We start from the raw sequence: 25,946 nt of genomic DNA, 5'->3' as shown, positions 1-25,946 counted from the left end.
ACTGGCTAGACTGAAACTCTCAAACAACTGTCACACAACCTCTTCTTACATACAGACAACAGCATTCTTTATCATTTGCTTCATGCAACTTGTTTATCATCAACAGCATGTTATTAGCGCAGGCGGATTAAAACCTACAGTCTGGCGCCAGTAAAACGGTAGTTATATACAGTTTAATAATAAGCGTGCATCTGTACTCTATACTGTAGCCAAAAACAAGATGATGATTGACATGTAAAACAACAAGAATGTTTCCTGCAACCGCTGAGAAAATCTGAACAGGTGCTATTAATACCACCAAGAAACTGACAGCAGAGAGCTTTCAGGTCACTGAATTATGTTTTTTTTTTTTTCAGCATAATAATTTTTATGTAGTGTTAATATTAGCTGTTTGGTAATACAACATGTCTAACAGCTTGTTTTCAAACAAATTTTTAATTTCTAATTTAATTTCTATAATTTAATATTTAGTCTAATCAGCCAATCACATGGCAGCAACTCAATGCATTTATACATGTAGACATGGTCAAGACAATCTCAGTTCAAACTGAGCATTAGAATGGGGAAGAAAGGTGATTTAAACAACTTTAAATGTGGCATGGTTGTTAGTGCCAGACGGGCTGGTCTGAATATTTCAGAAACTGCTGATCTACTAGGGTTTTCATACACAACCATCTCTAGGGTTTATAGAGAATGGTCTGAAAAAAGATAAACTATCGAGTGAGCGGCAGTTCTGTGGGCGCAAATGCCTTGTTGATGCCAGAGGTCAGAGAATGGCCAGACTGATTTGCGCTAATAGAAAGGCAACAGTAACTGAAATAACCACTTGCTACAACCAAGGTATGCAGAAGAGCATCGCTGAATGCACAAATTGAACCTACAAAGGCTCACCAAAATTAGACAATAGAACATTGGACAAAGTTGCCTGGTCTGATGAGTCTTAACTTCTGCTGTGACATTTGGATGGTTAAGTTGGTGTCAACAACATGAAAGCATGGATGCATCCTGCCTTGTTTCAACAGTTCAGGCTGGTGATGGTGGTGTAATGGCATGGGGGATATTTTCTTGGTTTTGGATTTTTCATTAGTTTTAGTTTTTATTTCGTTTTGAGTTTCTGGATTCAAATTCAGTTCATTTTAATTCGATTTTAGAGGTAGATTTACTAGTTTTTATTTGTTTTTATATTTTGAAATTGCTTACTTTTAGTTTAGTGTTTATTTGTTTTTGTGTTTTTTTTTTTGTTTGTTTTTTGTAATTTAGGACATTTATTGGGTGCAAGTCAAAATCATCAGAATAAATATTTTATAATAAAAACTCAAACAAAGATAGGCTACATTTTCATGACACCAGAACACTATACCATTTACCCCTACTATCAACCCATCCTCAAATTCAAATACAACAGCCCACAAGATAGCAGCTTTAAATAAAATATGTGTGCAAGGCTGCTTCTGAGGTTAAATACACAGTAGTGATAAGAAGTTCAAATCTTTAACACAAACTGGACCTTTTGTGAAAATCTTTCCAAGTTTGGACTCAACATATCAAAAATATGTAGTCAGCAATCATAATTTCAGTCAGTTCAAACATCACCATGACCTGAAAAATTTCTTACAATTATGTTTTGCAACCAAACTGAAGCATGATTCACTTGTTTAAACTCTATTGCAACTGGCTGTTATTAAATAAACTTACAGTTCGTGTTCGGTTCACAGAATTATGCATGCACAGAATTATCGGTTCACCGCTTCTCAAATCTGATCTCAGTGTACTGTTCTTTTAACTAAATAACTCAGTATATAATGGTTTATTTCGAGTCAGAGGGGGACGTAAAAAGTAAGTTGTTTGTGGATAAGTGCTTAACATTACTGGAGACATGAATCGTTTCAAATGATTCAGTTCGATTTGGTGATTTAGTTTAACCGGTTCACTTAGAAGATCCAGTGTAAAAAATTATTAATTTGCGATCACTTGTTATATCAGTGATCTAATGGCTGCAGATCGATATGGACTACAAATCCACCATTAATGGAATACAAGACCCATTCAGGCAACACACACACACACAACTGGTTCCTGATCCTGACTGATTGCAAACACACAGCTGATGCTGCTCAAGTACTGATTAAACCAGCCTGATCTCATGAGAAAACTTAAGTATTTTACGTTTTGGCAGTCTAGTGGCTAATTCGTACGAATTTAAAACCCTTGCTTGGCTTAGAGAGCACATATCCTTGATCCAACTATTTCAGACACTGTGAGTAATGCTGCAAACTGAATTAGGAGAACTAGTATTATTTTTAAAGGGTCACAAAACACCAAAAACACATTTTTTGAGCTGTTAACAGTCGTATATGTGTCCCACACTGCTAAAAACACTATTAGGACACATATATTTCACTAAAAAGTGAAAATTAATCATTGAACACACTGTCTTTCTACCCTGCTTGTGTGTGTGTGTTTGTTTTTCCTCGGTCCTCGGTAAGCGCGTGCTTAAATGGCAACTCCCATTATTTTCAAACCCTTCCCATTTCCCCTCCCCGACACACCCACCCAAACAGAGCTAAACACACCCACTTTCCTGACTTGTTCCAAACTAGAGGTGTGAAGACACCCTGCTGAAACGGGGGGTTTTGTGGCCCTTTAACCTTGAATTGATGTAAACATAGTGTAGGAAACGTCCAGAAACATAAGTAATCTTTCAAATTGCATAATAGGAGCACTGTAAATATTACCATGTTCACAAGTCCTGAAAAAAAAAGAAAAAAGTCAGAAATGATTATAGTCATTTGGTTTGACCAATTGCAACACATTGTGCCATCTAACCAATCAGACCACAGTAGAGCCTAAGAAAGGCAGAGTTTAGAGAGCATAGATCCTTAAACCAACTCTCTGTCAGAGAAATGCTGCAAATTAAATTATGAAAATTATTATATATATATATTTTTTTTTTTTTAAATTGAATAATGTAAACATATTGTAGGAAACATCCCACAACAAAATCACAATATTTTTAAATAACATAATAGTGGCATCTTTATTATTATTATTATTATTATTATTATTATTATTATTATTATTATTATTATTATTATCTCATTGGATCCCTTTGTTTGGGTAAAGCAGAATACAGCAAACTAATTTAAAGTCTCTTTAATTTACTGTACCATTGGTCATCCAGTACAGCTGCCAGGGTGGAATCCCTTGTGGCGGGTTACACTCCAAAACCACCGAATCACCCTCTGTGACCACAATTGGCTCTATCTTCTCCTTGGGAAACTTGGGTACCACTGCGAGGAGGAATGAAAACAACACAAATGAATAACTTTTAATATTCACTTCCTCAGCCTAGAGACAGACTACCATCGAAGCGTTCATTAAGAAATTGTCAAGACTAAAAACAAGTTGAGCAGCATCATGTTGAATGTGCTTAAGGGTACACACATGCAAAGATGCAAATATCCTGAAGCAGACCTGTGAAAATTACTTGAATTGCAAAAATTCAAGTTAAGAAGCCAAGACAATGAGTGATATATATATGAACTATGACTTACTAGGCACAATAAATTCGGCTTCTTCTGAAGTTGCAGTTCCGAGTTTGTTGGAGGCGTAACATCTGTACTTTCCCTGGTATTTCACTTTATCTTTTTTATTTGGTATCTCAAAGGTTCCAGTATTTTCTTCTGTAGTGACCTGAGGGTCTTTATGTGGGTCAAAATCCATCCCATCTTTTGTCCAGCGGAACCTGTTTGATTAAAATCACACAACATGCAACTTTTAATAACACTAATGATTTGATTTTTCTTGTTTTATTTACAAATGTAAAAGCTTCTCTGAAGTGTATGGAAACCAGTTACTGCCTCTATTAAAAAAAAAAAAATTAAAAATAAATTAAAAAAACATATTTAAGTATATTTTGGCACTATTGTGTGATTCAAACTCGCAAATCTGTTTTTTTTTTTTTCTCAGAATTGTGAGAAGTAAACTCGAAATTGCAAGTTATCCCTTTTATTGCCTGTTTGACCAAATGGATGAGCATATTTTGAGCCACTACATTTTACTCAGAGGAGTATCTAATTTAACTCAACCTAATTGAGCCATCTCTACCATCTGGTTGAAGTATGTTATGACAAAAAAAAATCCACTAGTTGTCAGCAAGTCAATTAACAGCATTCGTCACAACAGTTCTTCCACCACTGAAGTCATAAAAAAGGAAATCACTCCTGACATGTGAACTTTGGTGAAAATTTTGTGTTTGGTGAAATTTTTCAAGATAGGCTTTCCTTTTATTGAACATATTACACTGTAAGAGCACAAACTTTACAAAGTTTAGGTGCCATGAAAATTGTAGTATGTTTTAATAATTTCTCAGAAATATGCTCAACCAGAATCAGAATCAGCTTTATTGCCAAGTGTGCACACACACACACAAAGAATTTGCTTTGGCTACAGAAGCTTCCAGTGTATATAAAGTGACAAGTTACAACACAAAATAAAAATGAAAAAAGATGTTGAATTGTATGTAAAGATTTTTTATAAATATGCAGGTTATGAGGTGCTGTGTACAAATGCGAATGTAGAAAGTATTGCATTGTATATTGATATAAGGTGCTGTGTACAAGTGTGTATGAGAAAGGATTGCACATATTTATTGCACAGTTGGGGGATATTTAACTGTTCATAAGGTAGATGGTCTGAGGAAAGAAACTTTTCCTGTGTCTGGCTATTTTTGTGCTTGGTGATCTGAAGCCCCGACCAGGCGGTAACAGTTCGAACAGGTAGTGTGCTGGGTGCGAAATGTCCAGAGTGATTTTGCGAGCCTTTTTACTAACTCTGGAAGAGTACAGTTCTTGAAGTGTAGGAAGGGTAGTGCCAGTGATTCGTTCAGCAGTCTGGACTTTTCATTGTAGTCTACGGAGGTCGGTTTTGGCAGACGGTGATTTAAGTGCAGAGAATGGATTGGATGATAGCTGAGTAGAACTGCATGAGCAGTTCCTGTGGCAGGTTAAACTTCCTCAGCTGACGAAGGAAGTACAGTCTCTGCTGAGCATTATTCACGATAGAGTCTATGTGAATTTTACACTTCAAATCCTGAGAGATGGTGGTGCCCAGGAACCTGAATGAATCTACTGCAGCCACAGTGCTTTTCATGATGGTGAGTGGGGGGAGTGCAGGGGGTTTTCTCCTGAATTCCACTATTATCTCCACTGTTTTGAGCGTGTTCAGCTCCAGGTTGTTGTATCTTCACTATAACGCCAGCTGCTCCTTCTCCTGTCTGTATGCAGACTTGTCACCTTTCCGGATGAGGCCAATAACAGTAGTGTCGTCTGCAAACTTAATGAGTTTGATGGAGGGGTCTTTTTTGGGTGCAGTTGTTGGTGTACAGGGATAAGAGCAGTGGGGAGAGAACACATCCCTGGGGGCACCAGTGCTGATGGTGCAGCTGTCGGATGTGATTTTGCCCATTCTGACTAGCTGGTGTCTATCTGTCAGAGAGCTGGTGATCCATTGACAGACAGAGCTAGGAACAGAGAGCTGGGTCAGTTTGTATTCGAGTGTGATGGGACAATGGTGTTAAAGGCAGAACTGGAGTCCACAAACAGAATCCTTGCATAGTTCCCTGGTTTGTCCAGATATTGTAGGGTATAATGCAGTCCCATGTTGACTCCATCATCCACAGACCGGTTTGCTCTATAGGCAAACTGTAGGGGGTCCAGCAGGGGTCCAGTGATGTCCTCCAGATATGCTAGCACCAGTCTTTTAAATGACTTCATGGCCACAGATGTTAAGGCAACAGGTCTATAGTCATTGAGTCCTGTGATCTTTGGCTTCTTCGGGATTGGGATGATAGTGGATCGCTTACAGCAGGATGGAACTTTGCGCTGTTCTAGTGATCTATTGAAGATCTGTGAGAAAATGGGAGCCAGCTGGTCAGTGCAGGTTCTCAGACAGGCTAGTGAAACACCGTCTGGGTTTGGTGCTTTCCTTTTCCTCTGTTTACTGAAGATCTGACAAACATTATCCTCACTAATCTGAAGTGCAGAGGGTGAGAGGAAGATGGCTGGAGGTGTTGATGGCTGTTTAGGGAGATGGTCCGGGCTGTGTTGATGTGGTGTTGATGGCTGTGTAGGGAGATGGTCCGGGCTGTGTTGATGTGGTTTTGATGGCTGTGGAGGGAGATGGTTCAGGCTGTGTTAATGTGGTGTTGATGGTTGTGTAGGGAGATGGTCTGGGCTGTGTTGATGTGGTTTTGATGGCTGTGTAGGGAGATGGTCCGGGCTGTGTTAATGTGGTGTTGATGGCTGTGGAGGGAGATGGTTCAGGCTGTGTTGATGTGGTGTTGATGGTTGTGTAGGGAGATGGTCTGGGCTGTGTTGATGTGGTTTTGATGGCTGTGTAGGGAGATGGTTCGGGCTGTGTTGACGTGGTGTTGATGGCTGTGTAGGGAGATGGTTCAGGCTGTGTTGATGTGGTGTTGATGGTTGTGTAGGGAGATGGTCTGGGCTGTGTTGATGTGGTTTTGATGGCTGTGTAGGGAGATGGTCCGGGCTGTGTTGATGTGGTGTTGATGGCTGTGTAGGGACATGGTTCGGGCTGTGTTGACGTAGTGTTAACGGCTGTGTAGGGAGATGGTCCGGGCAGTGTTGATGTGGTGTTGATGGCTGTGTAGGGAGATGGTCTGGGCTGTGTTGATGTGGTGTTGATGGCTGTGTAGGGACATGGTTCGGGCTGTGTTGACGTAGTGTTAACGGGCAGGTGTGAGGTCAAAGGTGTTAAATCTACAGTAGAACATATTCAGCTCGTTTGCAAGATGTTTATTGCTGTCAATGCTGGGGGATGGTGTCTTGTAATTAGTAAAACCTTTTAAGCCTCTGCACACTGATGCAGGGTTGTTAGCTGAAAACTGCTTTTTGGCATAGTTTTTTTTTTTTTTTTAGCCACACCAATCTCCTTTGTCAATTTGTTCCTGGCCTGATTGTACAAGATCCTGTCACCCCTCCTGTAGGCATCCTCTTTGGCCTGACAAAGCTGTCTGAGTTTTGGTGTGAACCATGGTTTATCGTTGTTAAATGATAAGTAGGTCTTGGTAGGGATGCATAACTCCTCACAGAAACTGATGTATGATGTTACAGTCTCTGTGAGCTCGTCCAGGTCTATGGCTGCAGCTTCAAAAACACTCCAGTCAGTGCATTCAAAACAGGCTTGTAGGACCTGCTCTGTGCCGTTGGTCCATCTCTTAACAGTCCTTATTACTGGCTTAGTAGTTTTAAGTTTTTGGTGTAAGATGAACCAGACAGTGGTCGGAGAGTCAGAAATCAAAATCCGGTTCTTGATTAGTTGGTGTGCACTGCCGAATGTTCAACAGCTCATCCCTGGTGTAACTGATCGTGTTTTATAAACATAAAATAGGACAGACTGAGGCCCCTTTTACACTAATGCGTTTTCATTTTAAAACGCATAAGTTTTGCTATGGTTACGCAATCTGTCCACACTACGCCGGAGTTTTCGAGCGCCGAAAACGGAGCGTTTCGAAAACGCTGGAGAGGCCGTTTTCATTCTAAAACGCTGCTGCTCCATCTTAGTGTGGATGGGGAAAACGGAGACATCTGAAACGAAGGCAGGGCTGCTGAGATTCGCCTATCTGATTGGGGCTTTTCCTCAATATTAAGTAGCTTACACACACAGTTCAGTCTCGTATCCTCTCCCTGTAAGTTCAGACTTCGCTAGTTTGATATGGAAAACAGACCCTCAAGGACATGTCCGGTAAATCTTCAAAGGGAACAGTGTACTTTATAACCTTATTCACATCATCCTGGCTACGTTGTTTCACTTTCTCAACAATAAAATGAAAACATGATTTAAGGAACTGCTATTTGCATTTTGATATTAAAAACTTAACAGATAGCAGAAATGCTGATACGTCGTGCTGCATCTTCACTGTACGCACAATCATAATAAAACAGAGCCTATATAACATCACTGCCTCCTTTCATTTTCATTGAAAATACGAAACGTATCCTCTGCTTTGTTAAATGTCAGTTTTAATAATCAATAATAGCCACTATGAAAGTATAACGCACAATAAGTTTATACATTATAGGAAATAAAGGCAAGCAATCAGTCAATATACAGAATGTGTGTGGTTACAATAACTAGTCTTTGCGCTCAGCCAAAACATGTTACCTGTAAACAAGTAATCATTTCAAAAGACCAAAGTCGGGGAATATGTCGTTAGATATAGACAACAAGATTAATTAAATATCATGTTTAACTAATATAGTGAGATTAGATGCTTGATGAGCAGTCCAACCAGCACAGCTCTCATCTGGGTAGAAATGCTGCAGCGCTTGCCCAAGAGTGTGTGTGTGGTCACGTGATGTGCGTTTTCAGCGTTTTAGTGTTGATGGAGAGCAGTTCAGAAACGCTGGGTAAAACGCTAGTGGACGCGGATCGTTTTCATTCTAAAACGCCATTTTAAAACTGAAACGCACTAGTGTAAACGGGGCCTGAAAAAACTGTGCAAACACTGCAAAGCTTCACACAGAGGCGGCCATCCACGCCACCATGTTTCTGAGTACAAATATCTGATTTGTCAATAAGCATAGAAAAGCAAAGCTAATGTTTTTATATTATGCCTTTCTGCAGTCAGAATGGACTGTCTGCTAAGAAATGTTAACTTTTGATTATTCACAAAATAGATAAGACTAAGCTTGTTACTTAATTATTTTTTATAATAAATGCTGGTGTACAAGAATTAGTACAATATTGAGAGATTGATATTTGTTTGTTTGTAATACGCGCATGCGTCTTTAACACTACATTTAAGGTCAGTCTCTATAACAGTAAACTTTTATAACTTTATGTTTATAATGCACAATTTTGACTTTATAACTCGCAAACCAGACTTCATTAATCACAAACCTTACTTTATATATCACAAACCTGACTTTATAGCTTATAATTCTGACTTTATAACTCACAATACTGACTTTATAACTCACAATTCTGACTTTATAACTCACAATTCTGACTTTATAACTCACAATCCTGCCTTTATAACTCACAATCCTGACTTTATAAATCACAATTCTGACTTTATGACTCACAAACCAGACTTTACAAATCACAATTCTGACTTTATAAATAACAAACCTGACTTTTTAACTCACAACCCATGACTTTATAACTCACAAACCTGACTTTATAAATCACAATTCTAATTTTATAACTCTGAATTTTTCATGCAATTGTGGGTTTATATCACAAAATTATCACTTTATTTCTCAGAATTATAACATAAATTCAGAATTATATTATCTCCAAATTCTGACAAGTTTCACACAAGTTTATATCTCAGAATTGCAGAGTTCAAATTCTGTGACTTTATTTCTCACAATTTTGACTTATAACTTGCAAATTTGAGTTTACATCATACAATTCTAGAGGCGGGAACTGGCTTCCATAGAAGTTCCATGACACATAAAGTGTTATTCAAAGTGTTGATATAAATTAACTAAAACAGGGAGAGAAGGGTAGAGCATATTGAGTGGCTGTTCTTTTTTTTTTTTTTTTTAAATAGCCGTAGTTTTTTATGCAGAGTCATTGAGTTTGGTAAAATGGTACATTCCAGCTCATGGTGTTATATTCGTTTAGTTGGTCTAACCTTTTCATCTTCAAATCCACAAACTGGCATTCAAATATTCCTCTAATTTGTTAGCAGTGATCCAATTAATTCCAAAGTTTCCAGAAAACAGGGAAACACCAAAAACACTTTAATATGTTTTGTGTTTTATTAGACTGCACAAAGCAGCATTATAGCATAATATTCAAATGTATTTAGTATGAAAAAATCTGCTTTTCCATGTGATCACAACTAGAAGAACTTGAAGCGATGGACTCTGGCATAATACAAACTCCGCTGCTTTTGTGAGCATTGCGCTTGTCTCCCATCAGCATTAGCTTCAGGGGTCTCGTTACTTCGCTTCATTCTACCATGGTAATAAGTTTTAAATACCTTAGCTCATCAATGGACTTAACATCTGCAGAAAGTCTTGTAGAATGAAATTAAGACAACAACTCCCATGATTCCAAACTCAGCCACAGTGTAATTAAAATACACCTTTGTTTGTTGTGAATATGCGCCTTCTAGAGACTAAAATTACAAACTCTGTATTCATTCATGGCTTGATCTTTTTTATATATTTTTCTAGAGTATTCATAAGGGCATTAACAGCAATTCTATTTGAATATTTCTCCAGTTTAACTTGAGCTTCAGAACATATCACTTACGTAGGTCTTGGGTTTCCTTTGGCTTCACACTTGAATATGTATCGCTCATCATATGGTAGGGCGATGATAGTGCCTGAGGTCTGAGCGGTGATGGTGGGCAGCTGCTCCACTGCAGGAAACAGATCACAACATAAAAGTGCTATTGAGGTGGTCATTTCTGGAAGAGTTTACTGTATAATGACATGTAATTCTCCTTAATAACATCCTTAGCCCCAAGTTGAATTTGCATTGATAAGAACGAACAGCTGAGAGTAATTTAACTGTCCTGACACTTACCGTGAGGAGGGAAATAAAGACCAAAGGTGGTGGAGAAGAAGGCCGACAGGAGCCCAACACTGAGACTCCTGAGCCCCCTCATCCCAGCCAGAGAAAGATGAAGGATATGCTCAAAACACTCGTACTTTTCGTCAGGAGCTTCTTACTGACTCCTTCAAGAGAAAGATCTAAAAAAAATTATAATAAAACAGGACAAGTGTAAGAACAGACTGCAATTGTAATAAATCCTTCTACTGTGAAGCTAATGGGGGATTTCAACAATTGTTTACTTTGAATTAGTATAGCTGTTTTAAAACATTTTGGATTTATTGCAGGTGAGAAGACTAGACAATTTCTTTTTTTTTTTTTACCTCAAACAAGAATGAAATTATATTGATCCAGTCAGTCTGCTGTAAAATTCAGTAAATCTGAATCAGTATTAATTTGTTAAAAATATAATTTGAAATGTTATATACATTGAAATTTTCTCTCTTTTATGATGAAAATTTGTGAAGTTTTACAAACTAATTTTGAGAGGAGCACATGATATAATTGACTGTCCATAATCAGCAATAATCCAATCAGATTGAATCAAGCTTACAATAAATAGACCGATTTCAATCTACTACCTTATCTTCATTTTGGAAGAATCCCCCCTTCCATCCCATCCCCTTTTCTTTCCTTTACCAGCGGGAGCTCTCGAGACCTGGTCTCGGGCCCCCTTATATGCTTATTAAGCAGGCGGGAGCCTTGGCCTGAACTTTTACTGTAAAACAAACATAATAAGTGATGGTTGTATTTAGGACTGCACGAATAATCGAAAAAAGGTTTCAATCTGGATTTGACCCTACACACAATGTTAATTCAGCATTCCAACGATTATAATTATATTTTATATTATATTTTTATATTCAATTATATTTTCAAGGTCATGGACACCTTCAAATGGCGTTAAAAGTGTCACATACTGTATTTATAAGGTATAATTCACCCAGAAATGTAATTTCTGTCTAAATATAATGTTGTATTTGCGGCCACAAAATCACACGTGAGCTCACCGCGAGCTGTTTGTTTACTTCCGAGAATGTACGCGTGCATGCCAATGACGCCTTCTTTAGTAAATAGAGCTTGCATAGGCTTTGAATAACAGGTAATAAAGCTGTAAATAATGTTCAGTTTGTTGCACAGAGTGATCGTTTGAGAGCAGACCTAAAAGAAAGATTTGATGTGTGTGCTTTTTTTTTCTAAGAGTGACGGCAGCCATGAGCTGCACTTGGAAGTGATAGTGATGCCGGTGCGCACATCATTTGAATGACCATATCACATTTTACAGTTATGATTATGACAAGCGTTTGATATGTTTTTTTTTTCTTTTATAGCAAACACATGTGCATGAAAGTAAATGTTTACTTTGTCAGTATAACTACTCTGGCCTATATAATGTTGAATATACCACAAGAGGGAATCTGATAATGACAAATGTCTCATTTTATCAGTAAAAACAAAAGGTCTAATAATGTTGTCAATGAAAAATGACAAGCATATATCACAAACATAATAATTAAACTTTATAATTATGAATAGTTTTATTCTGATGTCATCATTTGACTGTGAATTAACAACTAGGACATATTGAAAGTCTGTTCAAATCCACCATAATGACTGTACAAAATTTAGCATTTTAAGCAACAGTATACCCACACATAGGCCTAATATTATTATTGTTGTTTTACCATTCGTTAGAGAGTTAACAATATTAATAGGCTACTAATATTAACCTTTATTTTACATCTACAGAATCGTGAGAAAATCGTGATCTTGATTTTAAGCAAAAAAAATCATGATTCACATTTTAGCCAGAATCGAGCAGCCCTAGTTATAATCATGTGCAAAAAATAAAAAATAAATAAATAAATAAATAAATAAATAAATAAAAATAAAAATAAAAAAAAACAAACGTTGATAATAAAATAGACTGAGGGGGAAAACTTGCCCAATCTCGCAAGGAAACAAAAAATATTTAATGCTGGGTTTTTTTTTTGTTTTTTTTTTTAGAAAAGTGCCTAATTCATACACATTCTTATGATTTAATTTGTATGTAAACAATGTGTCGCTTTAAAACCTTTTTTTTTTAAATGATACATTCCTTCAAACCCCATCCCTCATCAAGAGATGAGCAAATTACACTACTTGTACACATATTTTTGTTCAAATTAATACAAATAACCACAAATAATCAAAAAGTTACGACCTGCTGTGAAAATGCATTGAAAAAAATCACATATTTATTATTATTATTATCATTATTATTATTATTATTATTATTATTATTATTATTATTTTTATTATTAATAATAATATTATTATATTTTAATATAACCTAAAATACCTAAAATTTGACCCTCTTGATGAACTTTTGGATCAAGTTGAGAGTTTAGGTTTTGAAACAGTAACTGAGTCATTCATTCAAATATGTTTATCATTTAATAAAGAACTCAATGACTAAGAAAGTAACTTGCTACTGTACTACCCTTTTTAGTAGAGCTGCACAAAGTTGAAAAAATCGGACATTCAGATATTTTGTATTTATACAATATATATTGCGATTTATCTACAATTTTTTTCTCTTAAAAGCTCTAAATGTACAGAATGTATTAATTTTAGACTGGCTGGTATAATAATGTTAAGGAGTGAATCGTGCATTTTTTTTTATAAACAATGGGTTTTTAGTTTTCTATTTTAACACATTTTCTTTTAGTTTTTAGTAATCTATTCAGTTTTCAGGTACATACATTAAATAATCAAATGTGTTATCAGGGGTCACCACAGCAGCATGAACTGCAGACTATTTCTGAATATTTTTTATGCATGCCCTTCCAGCTGTAACCTGGTATTGGGAAACACACTCATTCCCACACAGCCTCATACACTACAGCCAATTTTTTTTTTCCCAGTTCACTTATACTGCATGTCTTTGGACTGTGGGGGAACCAGAGCCCCTGCAGGAAACACACACCAACATGGGGAGAACATACAAACTCCACACAGCACTCAAACCAACGACCTTTTTACGGTGAGGCAACAGTGCTAACCACTGAGCCACGTGCCACTCTTTTTGTATCATTTCACATTTAAATTGTTATTTGAAAGTAATTTTCACTGCGTTGCTTTTTAAGCAACTGTAATTTTTAAAATAAATTAATTCACATGCAAATAAATCTAAAACATCTGTGTTCTGTATATACTGTACAATATGACACTTTGATCTAGTAAACCATTTTTTTCACTGTATTAAATTATTACTTTGCACAGATTATAAATATATTTGAGATTCATCTGTTAGTAATGGTTCAAGACCACGAGCACAAAAACAACAACAAGTTTCGAAGATTTAAAGATATAAATATATGCATGATATATACTCAAGTATTCATTCATCATATGAAACTGATGTAAAGTTCAAAATGACATCAACTTGGTTAACATGGACAGCATGAACTTATCAGCATGTGCGATCAAAAAACCACAAAGGTTGCAAGTCTGCAATGAAAGTCACAAACTGAGAAAAGAAGTTGACGTTGTTTATTTCGCTGACTCGTGTGCGTTGTTTGCCTTCACGCCTCCATGAAGGCTGATGAACCATAAGCTCGCGCGCGCCGCAGGCTCATTCCACACATAATCGTTCACATTCACAGGATGCACAGAGTCAAGCCGCCTCCACAAATTACCAGCATCAACCTCAGATTAACTCTGCTTATCCAGAAGTGGCCAGAGGTGATGGATTCTCTCACTCTTGCTCCTGGCTCATCATTTGGAGGCTGGGTAGTTTAGTCTTCCCTTAGTCTTCTATAAGAGCCATCAAAACATTGGATGGACTCAAGGAATCGGCAGTGATGCCCTAAGATTTTACAAAAGTGAAAAATCTGTTCTGTATAAAAGTTCATATAGGGTCAAATGAGACTGTAAAGTTTGTCGTCAATATGAAAGGGAATTATAACAGACGCTTAGTATGAAGAGTTCAAACGTAAGACCTCTCTCAAAAGTGCCATCTGAAATTTTCTTCTAAAGTGAGCTTTTTTTTCTCAGCTTCCTGAGTTTGCATTCAGATATTTCCCTTTAGAGGCAATGAAAAGAAGCTATTCATTAGACATCACCATAAAAGTGAAATTACTAAAGCTACGTACAGGAGCCTGAAAAAATAAAATAAAATTTAGACAAACATTTTAGATGGCTCTTGGAGGCTTTTCTATAAGAACTCCTCTAGGTCACAACAGTTAAATACACTCGCAAAGTGCATGTTTATATAGAAAAATATGTAAACACATGCAGTGCCAACAGGTGAAACATGAAAAGGTTTTATAAACTTGAATGTGGGGCGTCACAGTGGTGCCTCACATCAAGAGGGTCGCTGGTTCGAGCCTCTACTGGGTCAGTTGACATTACTGTGTGGAGTTTGCATGTTCTCCCCGCGTTCGTGTGGGTTTCCTCCGGGTGCTCTGGTTTCCCCCATAAGTCTAAAGACATGCAGTACAGGTGAATTGGGTAGGCTAAATTGACCGAAGTGTATGTGTGTGAATGAGTGTGTATGGATGTTTCTCAGTGATGGGTTGCAGCTGGAAGGGCATCCGCTGTGTAAAAAATATTCTGGATAAGTTGGTGGTTTATTCCGCTGTGGCCACCCCAGATTAATAAAGTGACTAAGCTAAAAAAAATGATTGAAACTTGAACATTATAAATTTTATAGAGAGCTTGTAACAAGTATGACACTTAAAGGTGCAGTAGTGATTGTCTTCTGAAACATTATTTGTTGTGCTGGTTGAAAGTCTCTTCACAGTCCAATGGTAATGATTAAAAAAAATGATCAAGATATGTTTATATGTATTTTTATATTCTGGATAAGGCATAAAAAAAATGTCCATCCAATTAAATATTGTCGGGCCGACATCCCCTAATATTTCGATTTCTGTATATTCTCTGTATTTATTATATCTCGATATTCTCGATGAATTAAAACTTTTTAAACTCCGGAATCAATACTGGAGTTACTTTTGCAAGTAAGGGTGACACCATGGCTTAAGTATTTCTGTTAGACAGGTAATGTTCTGTTTTAAAACTATTTTAGCTTCAGGCAGAGCTGATGTAGTATGAGTTGTTACAAATGGGTTTATGCACAGAAGTGTTGTTCAGCCACTGAAATCTCCTGGTGAAAGATTGTATTTTCAGTTTCATAAGGTCCTTTTACAGCATAGATAATGTAGATTTATATTTAGTTTAACAACAAAACATCAGTAAATATGCACTATTCTGCCTAGCCTGCTTTATTGAGCTGAAGTAGCTTTTAAATTCACATTGGGTCATTTTTGAACAATGACAGCATATGACATGCTCCCTACATTGTTTTCCATGCTACTCTGAATATCCACTCTGAAATAGCATGTAAGTATGGCTTAGTAATAAGTGAAATTCCTGCACACTGCCGGGCCAACCACTACATAATCTGCTAACTTGCGAATGACATGAACTAGTGGGTTGTTAGCTGTCGTGTCGCAATGGGCGCGTTCGCGATTTCAGGAGGCTTGGCTTTAAAACACAGTCCGCCCCTGCCGTCCAAAACTAATATGTTAACCGATTAGATCACCTACTGCAACTTTAAGGGCCCTATCATATACCCGGCGCCGTGTGGCGCAAGGCGTGGCGCAGTAGTCTTTTGGTAGTTTCAGCTTGGCGCAAGAGTCGTTTTGAGGCGTTGCGCTACGCTGTTTAAATAGCAAATGCATTGGCGCTCATTTTTGCGCCCATAGGTGTTCTGGTCTAAAAAGGAAGGCGTTCTGAGGCGGACCGCTGGCGCATTGCTATTTTTAGAATCTATAATAGATTTTTTATTAGACCAAAACAAACCCGGTCTAAACTCCGGCGCTTACACACTGCTTAATACGCACAAGAGAGCAATAGGCAAATATCTTTACATATGAAAAAATGTAAATATTAAGGATATATATATAGTATATAATACGAATAGATATAGGATATAAATATAAAGGATTAAAATATTACAAAACATATTATTTTCTAGCCTACATAAACATGAAAAACCACTGCTTTTATGTCTTCTTCATCTCGGGAGGCTTTTTCAGTTCATTCAAAACAATTTGCTTTTTTATAATATTATTATTATTAGCAATATTATTTATTTTATCCATATTTATATTTGTTTTATTAAAATTAAGCTTAGATTTGCCCACCTGTCAGGTTTTAAACCATATGGGGCACAGCATGTGTTTTAGGATATAACTCAGGTTTTTGAGCACATTTTGTTATTATTATTCATTTATTCGTTTGCTGGAAATTAGAACTGAATTTAGAAATAGTTTTGAAACGAATATTTGCGCTTAACAAACAAAAGTATTTATTTATAGACTAATTGATGTCTGTGTGTAAAGGTTTCCCTATCCAAGAGCGAAAATGAAAGTGATCCATTATCTCTCATTCTTACGCAGTAGATGCTCTGTTTAACAGTTTTCTGTTAAAAAACTGTTAACTGTTAACTGTTTGCTTGTGAAATGCTCATTTTTTCCACTTAGACTTACTTTGCGTCCTGTAAATAGCGAATGCGCTCTTGGCGCGACGCAGCTGACTCTTAAAGGGAATGGGAGATGAGATTCTAATTGGTTTATTCTCAAAACACACCTATAACTCATTAAGAAAATAAACTCAACCCTTTTAGAACATGCGCCGCAGCGCAAGGCAGCTTTCCCGTCCTTAAATTAGCAAAAATGCGTCCTGACATGCCCTGAAAGCGTTTGCGCCATGCGTTTTGCGCTCTGCGCATGGACCGTCAAAATAGAGCCCTAAATTTAACAAAATAACACTGGCTATTTTGTGCAATTTTTTTATTATTTTTAACTCATTTGTTAATTTATCTGTTTATTTATAAGGGTTTATCACTAATTGTGATAAATAGAAGAATAGTGTTTTGGGTAAAACATTATGTAAATTACGCGGCACGGTGCCTCAGTGGTTAGCACTGTCAGTCAGCTGGCGTTTCTGTGTAGAGTTTGCATGTTCTCCTTGTGTTCCTGTGGGTTTTCCAAAAAGCCCAAAGACGTGGTATAGGAGAATTAGGTGAACAAAAGTGGCTGTAGTGTATCAATGCATGTGTAAATGTCAGGGTGTATGGGTGTTTCCCAATACTGGGTTGCAGCTGGAGGGGCATATGCAAGAATAGGTGGTGTTTCATTTCGCTGTGGTGACCTCTGATATATCAGAGAGTAAGCCGAAATGAAAAATAAATGAATTAATTATGTACATTTTTAAAATTATTTTTAACGAGACTGTATTTATTGTGAAATATATATGAAATAAATTGTGTTTTATATTTGAATATGTTTTGAAATATTCATTGCATGTCAAAGCTGAATTTTCAATATCAATAATCCAGTCTTCTATCATTGAGAATTCTTATACACTCTCAGAAATAAAGGGACACGAGTTGTCACTGGGGTGGTACCTTTTCGAAAGGTACACATTTGTACTTAAAGGGTCCATATTGGTACCTCAAATGTATATATTAGTACCTAATAAAATTAATAGGAACACTATCATACTAATATGTACCCTTGAGGTATTAATATGAACCTTTTAGGTACAAATTTGTACCTTTTGAAAAGATACCACCCTAGTGACATCTGGTGTACCTTTATTTCTGAGAGTGTAGGGTGTTTTGTTGCTCAAATATATCCATGTTGAAAACAGTTTTAAAACCCAGATTAATTATTTTTCAGTATTGTTTTTGTTACATTTATATATATAAAACCTTTGAATGAACAGTGCTCATCCCTTTTGAGAGCCGGGATGGCAGTCATTGCTGAATTCATCCTTACTGAAAAAATTCCAAGCAGCAACTGTACAACTAATTAATATATAATAACTCGTTTTGATACTGCTCCTTCAACAGACATTTAACTGACTATAAGAAACTTTGCAAATGCATGTAAACTTACATTAACCCTAACCCACAACCTTACAGTCTACTAAAACTTAGCAGGTAGGTGCAATGTAACTTAAATTCCACAAAATGCATTAAAGGGACTATCAATATAAAGTGATATCCTTGTTTAAACTACTTATTTAAAACAAGCTAAGACAACACAATTCATGATATTTGTTTTATGACAACTTAATTGTTTTGAAATCAATACACTTAAACTTAAGTTAACTTAATTATTTTGTGTTGGGACAACAAGTATGAATTGTGTGGAACCCAGCTTTTTATAGTGTATAGTTGCTTGCATGTTTGTTAGTTTATTTCTTTGTGTATTTTTTTTTTGTTATTGTTTGTGTATTTTAACTTTGTTTATTTGTTTGTTTGCTTGCATATTTTAACTTGTTTGTATGTTTTTCTTGTTTGTGTATCTTAACGTGTTTGTTTATTTGCTTGCTTGCTTGTTTTTTGTACATTTTTATTTGTTTCTTTGCTTGCTTGTTTGTGAGTTTATTTCCTTGTACATTTTAACTTGTTTGTTTGTTTGTGTATTTTACCTTTGTTTGTTTGTTTGCTTACTTGCAAATTTTAACGCGTTTGTATGTTTTTCTTGTTTGTGTATCGTAACATGTTTGTTTATTTGCTTGCTTGCTTGTTTTTTGTACATTTTTACTTGTTTGTTTGTTTGCTTGCTTGCTTGTTTGTAAGTTTATTTACTTGTGTATTTTAACTTGTTTGTTTGTTTGTGTATTTTAACTTGTTTGTTTGTTTGTTTGTGTATTTTAACTTGTTTGTTTGCATATTTTGTATGTTTTTGCGTTTGTTTGCTTGCTTGTTTGTTTATTTTAATTTGTTTTTTTGTTTGTGTATTTTAACTATGTTGGCTTACTTGTATATTTTAACTTCTTTGTATGTTTTTTTCTTGTTTATGTATCTCAACGTGTTTGTTTGTTTGTTTATTTTAACTTGTTTCTTTGTTTGTCTATTTGAACTTTGTTTGTTTGCTTACTTGCATATTTTAGTTGTTGGAATGTTTTTTCTTGTTTGTGTATCTTAACTAGTTTGTTTGTTTGCTTGCTTGTTTTGTATGTCCAAACTTGGCTCCTGATTGTAATTTTTGCTGGATTTGTTTATTATCCTATCCATATCTAAGCAAGAACAGTTGTTCAGCTTATATCAGTTCAACTTCATATTTTTATTCTTGCAACATTTTATAACTGGGTGTATTTAAATGGTGTACTTAAATGTTGCTTATTACATATATCACTATAATTAAAGTATTTGCATCTGCAAGCACCTATATATGCACGCTTTTTATTTGAAAACACTTTAATCATAATATATCAGTAATTTTAACCAATTTAAAAAAGAGATTTGTTTTAATAATAAGCTTGTAGAAACCAACAGAATTACATCCTTGTTGTATTCCAGTGTTATGAAGCAAGTAAACTAGCTAGTACACTTCACACCTTTGACCTGTGTATCTCCAGCTTAAAGAGTTGTAGTCTGGTGACCTCTCCAGACCCTAACAAGCGGCAACACTTCTCAACACAACACAGAGGAAACTTCTGACCCTTTGCAAAAGACACAGTTGCAGCTGTGCCGTCTTTAGCAGCACCAAAAACATCCACACTGTAATTATTTACACATCCATTACAAATGAGCAAATTAAAAACAACAAGTTAATCAAACAATGAGCCCGGGCAAGACAAATTCACTCAAGCACATGACTGGGAAACTTCATCCATTAATTCTAGAGAAAGATATCAGAGAAAACTGCTGATGCTCGCGGTTACACCTCTCTCATTTGCATCCCTGTCACTGCGCTTTGAAACCATTAAACAAATAGCTTAACAGAACACGGAAACTTTACTTACGGACACACTCTCATTCACACGCAGCCAAGACAGTAATTCCCTGAGGTATAAGGTAGTGTTAAACACCATTCAGACTGAGCTTCCAAACTCTCGGCTTGCTCCTCAAATTCCTACACACTCACAGAGAGAGAGGGAGAGTCTGAAAACAAGCTCCGGCAGCTCCAGTAAAGCACTAAAGGGGATTCGCTGAGGAGACATATGTCAGTAAAGCTTCTCAGTGGGATAGGGGTCTCACTAAACCTTAGACTAAGATTCAAACAAAGCCTGATCCGCCGATGCCATTCACAAACTATTAACGAGGTCATGAACTGGCTACTTTAGTTATTTTGTACACTGTAAAACCTAGTAATTAAAAATTTACTAAATGAAATGAGTTTATAGTCAACTCAGAATAAGGGCCAAAAAGAATCTGCAGATATTTGTTTGATATTTCTGCAGAGCATTTTGTAAAAAAATCTTTGGATTTATGTTTGCAGAATGATTTTAGGAGGACAAAAACGTAATATATGAAACAACTAATACATTTTTAACTTTTATTTAAAGTTTACAATGCAAATCCAATTAGATCCACTTTACTTGGTAAACAAAGCAAGTTTCTCATAAAATATTACTCCACAAACTGTATTGTAAATAAATAATATGAACATTTTAATATTGTTATTATATTACAACAATATTAGTGAAATGAATTTAAAAACTGAATAAATATAAATGTACACACATTTACACAAGTAAATACATCTTTCTGCATGCACAGAGTCTATGTGGGCCTACTCATAATTTACTGGAATTTACTGGAATTGAATCGCTAAAATCACTACAGAGACTATATTACACAGAACACTAAATCAAAAAAGCAAAATTACAGCTGACTTTAGTCACAACCTTAAACCAATAAAACCCATTAAATCTCTCAAAATCTCAGCAAAAGATCAATAAGCAACTGAACTAACAGTATTAACAGCTTCACCTATTACTAACCTGGGGTGCGTTTCCCAAAACCATCATTAGCCAACTAAGGTCGCAAGTTCCGTCGTTACAAACATAGCTTGTTGATTTGCCGTTTCCTAAATCCGTCGCTCTAACACACATTCACAAACTCCATCGCAAACTTGAGCACTCGCAACTACAGCTCTGGAGCTGTAATTAGAAACATAGTTCCTGCTGGGTTCTATTCCCACTTATCCCCCTATGCCCTATTTATTTAGAACATTTTAACATTCAAAGCTGGAATTATAAAAATAAAAAAAAGTATTAAGGTCATATGTCTTAGGTGTAATTTGCTTTCAAACTATTTTTACAGTTCAGTTTTAGCGATCTTCATGTTTACAATTGTGCTCCCTTAGTAGTGCATTTTGAAAACATTGATGTCATTTTCAACACAGCATCATGACGAAAGCTATAGGTGACCTATTCTTTAAAAGCAGAATTTATGTTATGTCTCTAAAGCTTGTGGAAACAAAAAGCATACGTTAATTCTTTTAATTTATAGTAAGTAAATTGTTAAGAATCTGTACTGTATATGACATGGGCCTGCCGGTTAGAACTTTCTGCAGTGATTTACATGTGTCAAAATGTAAAAGGTAGACTTTTCAGTAAAATTTAAAATAAATAAACAATATCCTACTTAATAATAATAATAATAATAATAATAATAATAATAATAATAATAATAATAATTATTATTATTATTATTATTATTATCATTGTTATTAATATTATTATTATTATTATTATTAAAGTATGATATTTACATTTCTAATAAATAATAAATATTACATTTCATTTTATAATAAATAGCCTCATTATTTATTTATTTATTTATTTATTTATTTGATATTAGAATACGTGTTAGCTTGTAAGTGATATGCTTTAGAATAGAATATGTAATGTTCAACTTCTCAATAATTTACATATATTTCAGTTAATAGAAAAATGGGAGTGTATGTTTTTACTAAATTTAATATTGGATTTTATTTTAAATGCGTGTGCGTGTAAAATGATATAATTTGCACAAAGAAATGATGGGTTTTTTTCTAAAGAAGTTGTTATTCCACCTAGTTTATAGCATCATTGTGGGCGTTTTACGTTATAACTAATGTGGTTCTAGCGATGGATCTGCGACAGAGAAACTACGGGTTTTGGGAAACACTCATCACTACATAGTTCTTTTCCCAAACGATGCATCATACTATGATAGTTCAGCCGCGAGTTACGTCGTTGTTTGGGAAACGCACCCCAGCTTAATGTCTATAAAACCCTTTTGCAAGGTTCACTGAAAATAATCATTTTGTTATGCTGTGTTCACACGAGACGCGCAACGTGTGAATATATTGCGCTACATGTAAATTAAACATTTTGAGTTCATGGGTCAAATTCGCTTCATTCACGCGTCAAATTCACCTCACAATAGATGCGGATTCGTGTCATGGGCAGGGTTTCAGTCTGCCGGGTGATTCTAACTTTGTGGGTTAAAGGCTAACATGGAAGAGAATAGCTGTGTTTTTGTGCTTTAGGAAGGCTAAAACCAGGGTCCATTTGTTTTGTCTAGTCCACAAGATCCTTTCAGAGGTGCACCCAGCTCTGTGGGTTTTTTAACTTCTCCAGAAACTATACTTGGATGATGGTGACTTTCAGCTGTGCTTCAGACTGATCCAAGCCCAGTTTGATGAACTGTTGTCTGGTGTCAGATTTCCCTCAGGACACCAACAACAGGCACTATGTCATAATCACTCCCCTACAAGAGCAAGCTTGTGATTGATTAACGTGGCACGAATGTCTGAAGTTCAGATTTTCCAATTTGAGAGATTCCTGTGAAATGCATTAAACGAGCAAAGAAGCTCAACTTGCGTTGTTTCATTTGTGTGAATCGCTTAATTCTCACCTCATTATTCACTCGTATTGCACCACAAGATGTCTATTCATGTCTTTGCACTGACTTAAGATGTAAATAACTCGCAATTGATGCTCTATCCAAGTCGGGTGTGAATGCAGCATTATGGGTTGACACCGAAATGGTTGACACATGGGGCTGATCTTGCCATTACGCTCTGAGCGCTCACAGTTGAAAAAAGTCAACTCTGAGCAGAAAAAGTCTGTCACATCTACTTCTGTCACATCTTTTTCATTCTCTAATCAAATTAAAGCAGAGGTGGGGTTTTCGTTGAGGTTTCCACAGTGTTTATGTTGTCAAGACAACTATGGAGATTATGGAGATAAAAGCGTGTTCGGTGTGATCGGCCCCTTAAACAGCACCATTGATGAGAGCAGCAAATGCTTTACTAGGGCTCTTTAAGATAATTTCTCAAGTTAGTTTCTCTTTGGCTGGTGTAACTGTAAATTATGGAAAGAAAACAAAATTATTAGGCTAAATACCTTTTGTCCAAGGCAACTTACACCAGTGAACACACACACCTGGACCAGGGTGCAGTTGGAGGTTTGGTGCCTTGCTTAAGTCAATTATCTCAGCCGTGTCATTGCGGTGGACATTTATTCACTCTCTCCACCAACAATACCAACTGGCACATTGACTTGAACCTGTGACCTTTGGATCCCAACATTTTACCCATTAGGCCACTTGACAGTATACACAATTGATTTTCAAATTTTGAAATGGCACTAAATAGATTAAGTTCACAGCACTCATTAGTGTCTGTTTTTGAACTTGAATGGTCTGTTGCAACGGGTTTCCTGAAACGCTTTGTGTTACTTTAACTTATAGGGTTTAACAGTGTTTTTTTTTTTTTGAACAGAAACCCACTTATCAAGATATTATTTATATAAAAAACATTAATTTATAATTAATAGGCGATTTTATTTCATTTTTTCTGCCCTGTTTTGACCCCAACTGTTGAAACACATGCATGCAATTTAACTGGACAAGGTGGATTGTAATGCCCACTGGTGATAATAACAGTTGTGCAAAAAAGAGTGAAAGGACAGTTGTGTGATGTAACTTCAGCATGTGTGTTTGCTAGTCAATTTCTTCATAGATTAAAACTGCTGCGATTTAGGAAATTCTCACTATAAACAAACCTTTAACTAATAAGTTTAGCTCTATAAACAACAACCATTATTATTATAATATCTATTATTATTATTTTTATGCAATTACTAGTTTACTGAGCTACAATTATTTGTCAAAAGTATAAAAAAAATGCTTACTCAAAGCGCTTTACAAGCAATACAACACAATAAAAAAAAGCACTCAGGAATAAAACAACTACATTGCAAAAAATACAATTACCTTATATAAAAGCAATGTAAACCATTTTAAATGAATAATCATATAAAAACAATCGTAAAATAAAATGTTTTTAATAGTAATTTGTTTCCCTATTGTCTACTGGGAGAGTATACAGCTTTGTGGAATTAAATGAAAATGCTCTGTCACCCCTAGATTGAAGCAGTTTCTTGGGGACAGCTAAAAGACCACTCAGTGAATAACATAGATTACGACATGGTGTGTAAGGCATTAAAAGTTCAGTTGAGTACTGTGGAATCAGATCATGTACAGTCTTATAAGTCTTATACACGGATATTCAATCAATACAATAACTGACTGGGACAAATAAGTAAGGTAGAAGTTGGCTTTAGGTATTGGGTAGGATTAGAGATGTAGTGTCACCGACTCGGTCCCAGTCATTCCCCTCGCTGGCCAGCAGAGGCCACCATCTCCGGAATTCTAAGCTTTACATCATCCATTTACCCTGATCATGCACACCTGAACTGAATCCCGCTAATGACCCACGTACCCTTTATAAGCCAGCACCAAACGCTCATTCTGTGCGAAGTCTTGTTTAGCCCCGGCCAGCATTTCAGAGCGTTATTCCTGCCTGACTCCTTGTGTATTACTCCAGCCTGTTTCTTGACTCTGCTTCGCCTTCTGCCTGCCCACGACCCATGCCTTGTATACGGACTCTGATACTCGCTGCCTGCACACGAACCACGCCTGTTATACGGACTCTGATGTTCGCTACCTGCCCACGACCCACGCCTGGTTCACGGACTCTGATACTAGCAGCCTGCCCTCGATCTATGGCTGGTAATTCTCCCTGTGTCTATTCATCGCCAGTCTTTATTCATCATAGACTGTTGTTGTTGTGTGTTTGCACGTTAGTGCATATTGTGTGTGTGAATAAGTGCTTGAGCAATAAATACTGCATAATGGATCCCTCCATGTCAGTCTCCTCGTTACATGTAGAATAAGATCATACTTTATTAGTACTAATTAACAGCCAATATATTAATAATAAGCAGTTAATAAGCCAGTAGTTAATAGGGGGAATTGGTACTTAAACCAAAGTTTTACCAAAAGTAGAATAATAGATGTAATAAAAACCATTTTTCACACTTGTGTTGTGTAACATTACAGTCTGATCCAATATAGTTGGCACATATTGTCATACTTTTTTAAAAATAGCTGGTGTTAAATTATACCTTTTTTAAACAAATATTTGGTTAAAGTAAACAAAGAAACCAAGTACTTACTGATGTGGCCTGAAACCTCAGTGATAATGAAGCTTATCCACTGTTTCCTAATA

General features: G+C 36.1%; 2 protein-coding genes across 22 annotated transcripts in view; both read right to left on the bottom strand.

Annotated features, from left to right (window-relative positions):
• Window positions 1-25,946, bottom strand: part of chl1a (cell adhesion molecule L1-like a) — a 163,424-nt gene that overhangs the window by 64,258 nt on the left and 73,220 nt on the right. For 16 of the 21 annotated variants that reach the window (XR_015522908.1, XR_015522910.1, XR_015522912.1 and 13 more), the window contains exons 2-5: window positions 10,567-10,733; window positions 10,291-10,399; window positions 3,555-3,745; window positions 3,168-3,290 (exon numbers count right to left, since the gene is read on the bottom strand). Coding sequence is in view for 17 of the 21 variants with exons in the window: in XM_087306005.1 (XP_087162131.1) it covers window positions 3,168-3,290; window positions 3,555-3,745; window positions 10,291-10,399; window positions 10,567-10,648 (505 nt within the window). In the remaining 4 variants the exon portion in view is untranslated. Of the gene's footprint in view, window positions 1-3,167; window positions 3,291-3,554; window positions 3,746-10,290; window positions 10,400-10,566; window positions 10,734-20,403; window positions 20,480-25,946 lie in introns of those variants that run through there. The other 5 variants (XR_015522909.1, XM_087306004.1, XM_087306008.1 and 2 more) reach the window with 2 other exon arrangements.
• Window positions 1-25,946, bottom strand: part of LOC147831238 (uncharacterized) — a 650,544-nt gene that overhangs the window by 604,085 nt on the left and 20,513 nt on the right. The gene's annotated exons all lie outside the window — the stretch shown is intronic.

The sequence above is a fragment of the Danio rerio genome, chromosome 23 (assembly GCF_052040795.2).
Source record: "Danio rerio strain M-AB ecotype USA chromosome 23, GRCz13ab, whole genome shotgun sequence".
NCBI lineage: Eukaryota > Metazoa > Chordata > Actinopteri > Cypriniformes > Danionidae > Danio > Danio rerio.
This window is presented reverse-complemented; position numbering and strand designations above follow the sequence as displayed.